Source organism: Ptychodera flava, chromosome 21, assembly GCF_041260155.1.
Source record: "Ptychodera flava strain L36383 chromosome 21, AS_Pfla_20210202, whole genome shotgun sequence".
In the NCBI taxonomy this organism is placed as follows: Eukaryota; Metazoa; Hemichordata; class Enteropneusta; family Ptychoderidae; genus Ptychodera; species Ptychodera flava.
Genome location: NC_091948.1, coordinates 15804684 through 15817473, shown reverse-complemented (window position 1 = coordinate 15817473; position 12790 = coordinate 15804684). Strand labels below are relative to the sequence as shown.

Below are 12790 nucleotides of genomic sequence, written 5' to 3'. Positions count from 1 at the left end.
GATTGTTTACATTTTTCTTTATTGTTATTTAATACAAACTACTGACTCTATGTTAGGCATTGTATCATTTTGTCAGTCGATAGTGAACTTTTTTGGTTGAATTTCAAGAGTTTAAAAATTTTCAATCGTTGGAAAGATGCAATCTCAATAACAAAGTTCCCCCTTTGAGGTCAAGACTGATTTCGTTCTATCAACTAGAATTTACCTGATTTCGATCGAGAAGTGACATCAATTTGTCGGAAGGAGAATGGGAAAGCTGAAAGCTTACAAGATATGCTTCGATGGTGACAGAGACGTGTACAATCCAGGAGAAGTCGTGTCTGGGTATGTCTTGATAGAGTTGTCAGAACCGATGAAATGTCGAGGTAAGGACAACAGTCGTGCAATAATGAACGCTGAAATGACGTTTGGTTGAAAGCGAAGCTGCCTTGTCGATATCCTCATCAAATCTGATTAACATCATCTATAGAGCCGGGCGTTTTCTTTGAAAGCCAGTTGCTGCAGCGAGAACAAACGTAAAACGAATACGAAGAACGGGAAGGGCAAGCCACCGAGCTAATCCGTACACCTCGTTTCAATCAAGTTGAAACTTTTGCTTGAAACTTTTGGCCTTTAGGCGAGTGCCTCGCATATCAACGAGAACCGACACTCGCATACTCAGAAAAGCGACAATGCGCAGCTACAGCACCACTGTAAGCATTTTTACCTGTTAACACCTGGAAGAGAAAGACGGAGAGACTCTCAAATTTCGTTCAGGGAACTATTTCTTCCAAAAAGCTATACACATCATCATTTGATTCCGTTGGAATTTACAGGCTCTAAGTGCCAAATCGGTCATACTTGCGACCCGGGGCTAGCGATCATAGTGTCTTGGTAACAACCTGGCAAGAATACGTTGTTAGGTTACGGAGTCGCCTGGTATCACACACTGCTTCTCAGTCACGCAAACCGAACAGAAGTCACCGACTGAACATATTATACACGTGCAACATTATGGGCCCTCGGAGTACTGTATATTTATAAAAAAATGTACCCAATTCTTGTTTTGCATTTTTTATTTGATTTCCCTTGTCATGAATCACACACACTTCTAATTTCTACACATCGAGTTAGACTGGCCGAGGTGTGGTGTTTACTTCGATGTATGTTCGAAATATGCTATGCACGAAATACCACAAATAACTGGTTTATGGGCACGAATTCTCTCGTCCCATAGTACATTGCGCGCACGCTCGCGATCGAAACCATAGCCGGCAGCGGGGCTTGCATCGAGTATGCATCTGTGTTGTTTATTGCCATCACCGGTTTGATTTAAAGATGTTTGAGTTATTCGGGATAAGAAACTGATATGTGCGATTTTCTTTCAGGTGTACGCATTAAATTTGAGGGTGAGGCGTACGTCAATTGGATCGAGTCAGAAGGCTCAGATGACGACAGAAAAAGTGTTTCCTCTTGGGCAAGAAAGATTTACCTCGATGAAGTGGTGACATTATGGGGTAAAAGTAATCACTTTAGTTCACATGCGCTCATGTAACTTCAATCCGGGGAAATTATGTTTTGCTTACGTCAGCGTTCGTGATCGAAGACCATATACAAACACTGTAAAAATGGAAACAACTGCTTTACTCCAAATTGCCACAAGGATTGGTGGCGCTCTATGGTAAAGCAATGCAATAACAAGACATGGAAACATTGTCATAGTCCGAGTGATGCCTATACTAAAACAGATCCAGTTTCTTTTATTTGTGGACGACTACTACGTACTTTTGTTAGTTTATGAATCTATCTAGTGTGTCTCTCATCTTTCCTGTAGCTCTATCGCATTTCCTTTTTTGTCAACCTTGAGAACTCGACCTGTACATCATATTTTTTTCAAACTTCTGGGAATGTACTATCCAGTAATGTTCAGTTGGATATCTTTGGAGGCTTTAATGTTAAAACAGTCAGGTTTTTGTGACACTGTAGCAAACCAAAAGTTAATACCAAGTGTTGTGGTATGTTGTCTTGTTTGAGCAGATGATTTTAAAGGTGTCATCAATTGAATAGATATTCAAAAGACTCCAATGTGCCTCATTGGCTGTATTCTAATACTAAGCTCTGTTATTTACCGTTTTCATTGATGCAGCCCACAGTGGCGGAGAAAATCAAAAACTGCCGGCGGGAACTCATCATATGCCCTACCAACTACAGCTTCCTTCGTCTGGACTGGCTAACTCCTTTGAAGGAGATCATGGTTATGTCCGTTACTCTATCAAATCCAACATCGAACGTCCGCGGAAAAGCGACCCTAAAACTAGAGCAATGTTCACCGTCACTGGAGTTCAAGTTAACCTCAACAACGTGCCAGAAGCTATCGTAAGAGCTTGCTTTAATACTGATGCTAAGGTCATTTATATATTTTTGAGTATTTTTGTTTTGTCTTTCACCCAAAATCATGTCAAAACACCGTGTGTTTAATTCGTTGATATAACCTGAATGTATAAGTCATGTCCAATGTCATCTTCATATACTAATTTTAATCACCGGGCTTTACATTTACTCATCAACAATACCAATGCACACTGAAGACAAAGCAATGTATTTGCATGGCTAACTCCTTCCATTGTAACATACTTTAGGAAGACGAATTACAAAATATTTGCTTTGTGGAGCAAAAATAATGAAAATATCATAAAAATTTACAAGAGCTATTGCCCCTTTTATTCCTATGTGCATGTTGAAAAGGCATCTTTAAAGGTGAAATCCCGATACAAACTCTAAGATTTAGCATAGTATCAGGCAGTTTTGGTGAGTTTTAGTTGTATGATTTGGCTATTTAGCATAGGATCAGCTATAGTTTTGGTGAGTTTTAGTTGTATGATTTGGCTCTTTTAAACTTTTATATTGACAACAAATATCAAGCAAACACGGTAAGATCGGAAGATTTGCACAAGGTGAAAACTACGTATTTCCCGCAACCTGGCCCGATAGGTACAATTGGAAGGGCGATCTGATTTTTGCTGGCCGTAATGTAAAGAAGAAGACAGTTTGAGCCCTTTTGAGTTTTCCTCCAAAGAAGTGCGACTCAGATGTTTGCCGTCAATGCTATCAGCAGAAGTGGCCCAAAATGGCAACACTTTGCCAAAATTGAGTTAACGTAGCTCCCAATTCTCTCTGCAGTACGGCCAACGTGATGGAGACGAGATGACTGTATGCTGCCTGTGTTGTGCCAGTGGTCCCATCACGATGACTGCATCAATAGACAGAAGTGGCTACACTCCGGGAGAAAAAATCAAAGTGAATATTGACGTTGATAATCACAGCTCTAGGAGCATTCCAAAAATAGAAGCCACTCTAATTCAGGTACATGTCTGTCTTGTCCTTTCTTGTACACGTTCTTCAAATGATATCCTAATAATAATAAGTTACACGGTTTGTTGTCTCTGCAATGGCGTAATTTGTAAACATCTTTCTGAATATCGGGATGGTTTGCTTAAAGTTTATAATGCAACTCGGGAAGACTGTATGGTGCTTGTGCATCACATTCTGGCGATCGGATTTAAAGAGGGCCATGCGGGTGATAATCTTTGAAATTGATCGTGTAGTTATTTTTAACCCTTTGAGTGCTGTATTTTTCCAACCAAAATTTTCTTGCAACATTTTACTAAGTTTTATGAACTTTTCTGTAATTTGTTTTATAATTTTAGACCACATTAACACGACATTTCATTGGCAACAGTTTTTTATCAAAATTTTGGCAAATATCTGCAAAAATTGACAGAGGTATATTTTATTAGGGCAACAAAAATGACTTTGGCGCTCAAAAAGGTTAAAACATAAATGTATCATAAGACACAGTTGACACATTCTACAATCACTCTTTGTTTCTCAAGAGGGTGAAATACACAGCATATCGAGGTGGTAACATGAGTTCACCTCGTAACAAGTACAGCAAAGAAAGGGTGTCAACAAAGAGCGGTCCTGGCTGTGAACCACATGACAAGAGCAGTTGGCGGGAACAGTTCCTACCGATTCCACCAATACCTGCCTCTGGCTTGGCAGACTGTCCGTTTATAGATATTTTGTATGCTTTGGTTGTAAGTAGTATACTCGGTTCTTATCTCCCAACATTGTGAGAGCATAATAATATCATGGTTCGTTTGTTTGGACTGGTCAAAACTACAGCAATATTGTTATTCACTGTGTAGAGAATGCGTAGTCGTGCCATGTGATGAACATTATAAGAGGCGCATTAAATTATGTTCTCCAAGTTTGTGAATAACTTATATCATACAGTCAGTAAAATTCTGATCAAAAATTGTGATGCAATTCGCATATAACCATGCTCCGGGAACTGACCAACAATTCAAGCAATTATTAGACTACATACCGTTTGTAAACAACAAATGACAAGGTTTTTATGACGTCGATTGTCGTGAAAAGAGTGAGCACAACCTTTTCCGCATGTCAAATATTTAACTTGTCAAAATTCCATGCGGAGGTGTCACATTCAGACAACAGTCCTTGTGCCCGATAACACCCTAAAGGTGATGAAACAAGTGGCATTCTAAAATACCGTTTGCTTCTAAATACCATATAGTAAAGGTAATGGAATAGGGCTTCGTGCGGGTATCATATGTTTATTCCCTGAGAAATCAAAGTTTGTATTGATATAAAGATCACATATTGATCTTTACTGGAGATTAATCTTGCATATTGTTTGTGTTTTGACACCTCAAAATCCTAAATTGTGTATATTTAGCTTTCGCTACCTTAAGGTAGAACGCACCTCGGGGACAGACATTCAGACTCTCAAACTTTTACAATTCTCTTCTGATATACCACATGTGGGGGTTCATTATAAAGCTCTTGGTGAAAGAAAACTTTTCCATGGCTTAGTTTTTCGAAATTCGAAAATTTTTATTTTTTCTCCATAGAGTTAACACAGGAATGGCGTCCATTTTGAATTTCAAATATCGAGAAATCGCAAGTTATTTGTCTCTCTAGTACCAAAGTTTGCATGGTGACCCCTGATTTTTATTCTTGCCTTAGTAAGAGAATGGTAGAAAGTTTCACTGAGGAAAGTTTGAGCAAAAGTTTAAGTCTTTCACTTTCGAGGTGCATACTACCTTAATTTCTGCACAATAGCTCGTACTTATTGTGAGAATAGGAGCAAATCTTCCCGTTCGTGCGTTCAATACTGTTGCAAAGATGAATGCATTAAGCTCCAAAAACAATAGGTTTCTCATTCTCGATCTCTTACAAAAATGATGGAATGATTTTCCTTTTTTTATCCGTTTATCGACATGGACATGACCAAAACACGAATGATTACACGCAGTGGCAATTATGACATACAGCAAAGATGACGAAAATATGTTTACTGTTCAGAACTAGTACTTTAAGGTAGTATGCAACTCGAAAGTAAAAGACTTAAACTTTTGCTTAAAATTTCATCAAGGAATCTTTCAACAGTTCTCTTTCAAAATCAGGGGCCACCGTGAAAATTTTGGTTCTAGAGAAACAAATAACCAACGATTTACTGATATTTCAAATTCAAAATGGCCGCCATCCCTGTGTTAACTCTATGGAGAAAAATACAATCTGAAAAACTAAGCCAGTGAAAAGTTTTCTTATACTAAGAGCTTTAGAATGAGTCCCCACAAGTGGTATATCAGAAAGGAATTGTTAAAGTTTGAGAGTCCGAATATCTGTCCCCGAGGTGCGTTCTACCTTAAAAGGAATATATGTGATTCCACGGATATGATGATCAACATTTCCTGCTTTACATTGCACACTATCTTTGTTTATATCTGCTTGTATTGTTTTAGCGAACTTAAAACATGGCTGACGCGGCTGGTCTTGATCGACGCGCACGAGGATGAGAAATTCTCTCTTTTTGCCTGAGCGCATAATATCATAACACAGTAAGGGTTTAAAAATTCAATCCTTTCTCAAAATGTTAGTAGCATATTTCGCATATTGTTCCATTTCAGTGTGAAGCTGATGTGACGGGCACTCCATTTGGCCTGGAGGTCACTTTGCCCATCATCATCGGTAATATACCATTACAACAGGTGTACGGCTATGACTCTAACAGTGTAGATTATCCACCAATCCCTGGGGGACCTGCGCCGTCGATTGAACCGCATCCTTTAGCTGATCACGCTCAAGCTACAGCTCCCTTGCGTGAGTGTTCACTTGTTTTCTCCTGTATTTCCTTTAAAGGTATACTGTCACCTGTTCCAATTTTGCCACAGTTACCATGGAAAGAGAAAATCTAACCAATCACTGTATAGCCTGGATCATAGTATAGCCTGGGATATTAAAAAAAAAACAATTAAAAAAATCACAGACTTTAAGCGGGTGGCCGCTTTTTAAAAAATAGCGCCCTCAAATGGGTATTTTGAATACCAAGGAACGCCCCTTTGACCATATATGGGCATATTTAGATTACAGGTGACTGTATACCTTTAAATGCCTATCACGTTGTCCGTCTGTCTCTCCGTCTATATACTGACATTACTTCAGAATGTTCAACAGAGTGATATGTCTCAAAAATCATCGATGCATTGAATATGCGGTATGGAGGGACTTATCTGACAGAGAGCTCCGCAAGTAAAAACGTGTAACAAGATGACCGGCCGCATGGTCTCCGTATTTGATCATGTCTTGAAATAAATCTGCGGGCACGATTTTCCACACAAGCTATCCCCTACATTTCGTCATAAATAAGACTTATCCTGTTGTAAGACATGTGATTGCGATAAGAAAGGGCTCTGAGTTTGCATTGTATTTCATTGCAGCTCCACCGCCATCGTATGAATCTTTATATTCCGGACAAACTTCGGTCATGGGAGCTAATGAACCTGATGATGAGAATTGGTTTGGGCAACAGAGTTTTGCACCGCGTTAACTTTATTACAACTGGGCACAGACTGAATCCGTCAAAAGCGTTAAGATAAAGCAAATGTTCACATTGACACTTTGTGTAAGAAATTGAGTACCCGTATAGGTTTTTGACATATATTGCGATTATATAAAGTTTCTCCAGAAACGAGTATATTTTTTAACTTCCTTTGATTTGATTTGATTTGAATTTATTAGGCAAATATTCAGAAAAACGATAAAATACAAAATGTTAAAGTAAATACACAGAAATACAAATAAAAATACACCAAACACAATTACAATGTTACAATTAAAGGAAACGCCACTGAATATTACTTGCCGAGGATTGCACAAAAAGTTAAAAACTTATTTCCATTGTGGTCCTCACAAGAAAACACAAAAATCACATGAAGACAATGTCACTCCGCATATCAAATAAATAACAAAATGGAACCACCAAACCAACAATCTGTACACGCCGAATGGAGCAGGGCGCAGGTACCCTAGCCATCCAATTTTGTGTACAGATAGTATTTGACCTTCTTTTTAAAAACTTGAGAACAATGGCTAGAGTTGTGAATACTCAAAGGAATGTTATTCCATAACTTAGCTCCTGTAATCTGAAACGAATGTTGACCATGAGAACCAAAGGCTGGTGAACGAACAGAATATGAGCTTGATCTGGTATTATACGTATGGCAGTTCATTGTCAAATTGAAATGTTCAGAGAGATAACGGGGTGCAGTATTATTGATCGCTTTATAAACGTGATTTAGTTTTAGCAGCTGTACTCTTTGTTCAACGGGCAGCCAGCCAATCATTTTAAAATGCTTGGTCGAAACATGTGTTCGCGGAGGTAAATCTAGAACGAATCTGACCAATTTGTTTTGCGAATATTGTAAACTCGATTTCGTACGCTTAGTTAAACTGGCAAACCAAAATGAACATGCATAGTCGTAATGGCATTGAATAAGAGAGGAAACTAATAATTTTCTGATGTCTGAGTCTAAATATTGAGATTTCCGATAGAGAAATTTGAGTCTGGCGTTTACCTTGCTCAAAACAACGCTTGCCATAGACTCGCCATCAAGCGATTGATCAATTTCCGCTCCAAGGTATTTCACTGATGTGTTTTCTGTGAAATTTCTGTACTATTACATACAACTGACAATTTTGAGTTAATTTTCAGTTTGCGTTTAGAAGCAAATAAGATTGACTCTGTCTTTCCAAGGTGCAGAGACAATTTGTTGTCGATAAGCCATTCATTAATACTCGAGAGTTCATGACTCAACTGCTGCTCTACCTCTGTAGTATTCTTACCAGAAACTAACAAAGCTGAATCATCTGCATATAAAAACAATTTACACGTCACAGCACATTCCATGTCATTTACATAAATCAAGAATAGCAAGGGCCCTAAAATGGATCCTTGGGAACACCGCTAGTTATAGTTTGAACATCAGAAAAAACACCAGATACATCGACAAGTTGCTTTCTGTTTGAGAGATACGACGAAAACCAGTTAACGGCAGAATCTGACAAACCGATGGCTTTTAGTTTACCAAGTAAGATCGTATGGTCGACTGTATCGAACGCTTTCTGTAAATCTAACATGACCATCCCAACATAATTGCCCTTATCCATTTCCATGCGAATGTAATCTGTTAAGACCAGCAGACATGTGTCTGTTGAATAAGATGTTCGGAAACCGGATTGAAACTTATACAAAAGATTTGAATCTTCAATGTACTTAGACAGTTGATCATGAACTACTTTTTCAATAACCTTTGAAATTACACTCAATATTGACACTGGTCGATAATTGCTGATATCTGTTTTACAATTCTTCTTGTGTAATGGGACTACTCTTGCTTTCTTCCAATCATTTGGAAATTTCCCAAATTTAAGAGACAGATTAATAATATGTGAGAGTGGACAAGCAATTACATCAGCCGCATCTTTCACAAACTTGGCTGGAATACCATCCAAACCAGTAGCCTTTGATGAATTGATGTTTTGAAGAACTTTGCAAAGGTAGTCCTCACCAACAACAGAGAACTGAAAAGAATCAGTCAGAACACCCTTGTTGGAATAAAATAAGTTAATGCTAGCTATGTTAAAACGACCCATGCCAATAGGGAGTTTCTCTACAAGACTTGAAGCAATTGTCGTGAAAAAATTGTTGAATTTACTAGCTACTCTTGATTTATCGAAAATGATGGAAATGCCATCACGAAGTCCAATGGAATTGGTAGCCGCTTTTGACTTAGTTGATGAGCCCAAGTCTTTTAGTGTTTTCCAAAGTTTTCTAGGGCAATTTTTTTCCTGGAGGAGCTTCGAGCTAAAATACGAATGTTTTGCCTTTTGTATCAAATGACGAGTTGAATTTCTAGCTTTTTTGAAATCGGTATAAACACTCAAATCGTTGGACTTTTTAAACTTGGCAAACAACTTATCTCTTTTCCTGATACTATTTAAAATATCGGCATTCATCCATGGCTGAGAATTTTGCTTCAGACGAACTTCTTTCAAAGGAGCTACCAAGTCCAATACCCCTATAAAAAGATCCTTAAAATTATTCCAGGCAGAATCAACATTGTCACAGTCGACAACTTTAGACCAATCAACGCCCCGCAATTTAGTTTGAAAATCATGCTTTGTATAACTCTTTATGGATCGTAATTTGACTGTATTGTGACAAAATGATTTAAAGCGTGTTATTTTTCTCGTACAGTAGATAAGGCAATGATCACTGATACCAATATTGATCACCCCAGACTGGCTGATTTTGTCAGGGTCTGATGATAAAATAAGATCAATTATTGATTTACTATTCACAGTAACCCTTGTATAGTCCTTAATTAACTGAAGAACGTTTAACATACCACAAAAATCTTTGAAAGCTCTGAGTAGACCAGTTGAGTTACCAGCATTAGCAACATTGGTGTTGAAATCCCCTATAATGATTAATTCTGGATTCACACTGACATTATGACAACATTGCTGTAGTAAATCATAAAAATCCAATTGCTTAGGTGGACGATAACAAGTTCCGATAATGATTGGCTTTGTTTTTGGCAAAAGAATGTCAACCCAGATTGCCTCTAGATCATCGTTGTTTAAATCTGATCTCTCATTGAATGCTAAGTCACTCCTAATAAACATACAGACACCTCCGCCTTCTCGATTTCTGTCTTTTCGAACAACCTTGTAATTAGAAATAGCAATTTCTTTATCTAGCACCGTCCCATCGAGCCACGTTTCTGTAATTCCAATCACTGCCGCTCTGGATTCCGACGCAATCACTCGCAATTCGTCAATCTTCCCTAGTAGACTACGGATGTTCAAATGCAAAATATGTAACCCCTTACTGTCGAACACGCGGTATTTGTTGTCAGTATAACTTTCTGGGTCCACATCGTTGGTACTGTTGTCAAGGAGACTATTGCAACTGGTGTCTTCGTCATCATCCACGCTGATATTTGGAAGATTTGACAAAAGGCATCGTCGACAAACATGGGATATTGATTGACCATTGTTAACAAGCTCATTATATTGACGTAAGGGGAAGTCCATGCATTTTATATGTGTCCATTGACTGCAGCTGTCACAATCTATTGCTTTGCTATTGGTCCGTACTGCCTTTTCACAGATGGTACATTTACGTATCGGAGAGCGCTCTGATGGACCTGGACAGGGATGAATATCACCGCACAAAAGCAAAGCTAGCGATATCATCCAGCGATTTTCATCCACATACTTGATGTAACTTGGGCGATTCAGTTCATTCTTTGTTCGAGTCTCACCAAGTGATAGTAGATGATACAGCACCCCATGAGCATCTGATATAACAAATTTATCGAAAGAACCATAAGGCTCTGAAATATCGTTCAGTGATTTCGTACTGTCGTGAACTTGATGCGCGTTCCTAGCCATAAATGACAGGAACGTACAGAAGCATACAGCTGCAAAAAGCAGGCCCCTCGCTCCGGTTGCCATCTTTGTACGCTGTCACAAAATGGCCTAAAATTATTTTGATGAAAAGTTCTTTGGTTGTTTACTACTTGGCGTGTAGATTTTAACACTGATGATTTTAAAGTTATGACCTTTGGCAACGTGTCCCTGTTTAGTTGTAGAAGAGTATGTGCCTCCAAATCCAATATAATCGGGACTTGTACAGGGAGTCGTTTTGGTGTAATAAAAACAGGCTTCACAGAAGAAAAATTCAAAACACTCTGTGCACTGGAAGATAGTTGAGTCGAATAAAATATCTCGGCAGCAGGATTCGCAGTAAATGTTGCCTTCTGACATGATAGAGTTAATAATGCTGAATGGGGAACAGCCTGGAGTCACAATATGCACAGACTAAGCTTTGCACGTAGACGTGGACAACCACGCGGGCTGACACGAGTGCAAGGAGTATATAAGGTAAAAGGTAAACTTCCCTTTGATTTTCCGTTTATGTCTTAATGTTATGTCAATTAGACAGTGTTTTTTACTCTACGGCAATTTTAATATTTAAATGTATGAATGGAATCTGTCTAAAATATTTATCCAGCTTTATTTACTCTCAATCGCAATGTTCAAGATCATAATATACGGTCTGCGTATCGCAAGGGCAAGACGTATTTCAAAAGCTGTTCAACGTTGGTTTCACTTCCGAGGGTCTAAAGTATGGGATGCCTTGCCTACAAATATCAAATAAATATACGTTCAAATGTAACTTGAAAGACTATATCAGAAGGAATGTTTCCCTGTAGTTTCTCTCTGTTCTTGTACGTATTTTGTGACCTTTAGTTATTCAGATTTTTTTCTGAATGAGCCCCGATGAAAATTACTGTATAGTAACTTGGCCGCTCAATAAAAGTGTAAATAAATAAAGTGTAAATAAAGTGTTAACAAATAAAATGTAAATAAAGTGTTAACTTCCGTCATCAGCAACACTAGTGGTGAATTATGATGGTCAGAGATTCATTTCCTATATGAACTGATGTGTTGGGGCTACATATGCATTTAAAGAATCGTTAGAGTATTGTAGCGGAGGGCAACTTAAATGCACACTTTTTGAGCAACGGAAGTCCTCAGTTTCTCTTCATATCTTATCTCCAGCGAGTGACAAAAGATTATGAATATTGACTTTTCTCATATACAATCAACCATTTTGATATTAAGACGGCTGTCGTGATTAATGAGGTCCAAATTTTACAGATTTCAATATGGCAACCGCTTCTTAAAACTCACAGATATTTAATCCACGCGTTATCTTTGTCTTGGCCCTCATTTTTCTCATGGCAATCCAATCGATGTAGGATGTGGTGCTTGACACACAGAAGGGGGCACCGGGGCAGAAGCTATTGAATCATGACAGACCCAAAGGCAAAGCGACTTTGACGAAATGGGAAGCAAATTTCATCAAGAATTTCTGATATGGTTTTATTTTCTAACGCACCCAGCCAAAATGTAAATATTAAGCCACTAACGTCGAAATACTTCCTCGTACGAATAGTACTATGTAAGTTTATGACTCATACGCTATTATAACTTGGATACCTGGTATGTATGCCTGACCAGGTCAGATCAGCTTGAGGAAGTAAATTGGTGCAGGGCAAACATAAGTACACTGCACTTTCAACTATGGAAACAAGATTTATGTTAAAATCAATAACCTTATAATGTAATAAATTTTGAATAATTCTCATAGGAATGGGGAGACTTAAGGATTCGGGCAGGTAAGGGTAGTCCGCCGTCTCCGACCTTTAACCACGTGCATGGGTGGAGTTGGAGTTGGCGGAGTGCCCATACACGTTGGGTCTTTCAGTCTAAGAAATGGGTAGAAGAAAGGGATATCTGTGTCTTGTACACACGGTGACAGGTACACCCATAAAACTGAACTGGTGCTCTGATATACGTATCGGCCTAC

General features: G+C 38.5%; 1 protein-coding gene across 1 annotated transcript; it reads left to right on the top strand.

Moving 5' to 3' along the window:
* Positions 1-247: 247 nt before the first annotated feature.
* On the top strand, positions 248-6895 carry LOC139122224 (arrestin domain-containing protein 3-like). The gene is made up of 7 exons (XM_070687649.1): positions 248-365; positions 1368-1496; positions 2126-2355; positions 3160-3342; positions 3873-4076; positions 5976-6168; positions 6786-6895. Exons 1-7 carry the CDS (start codon positions 248-250, stop codon positions 6893-6895), a joined length of 1167 nt encoding a protein of 388 aa, XP_070543750.1.
* Positions 6896-12790: the final 5895 nt, after the last annotated feature.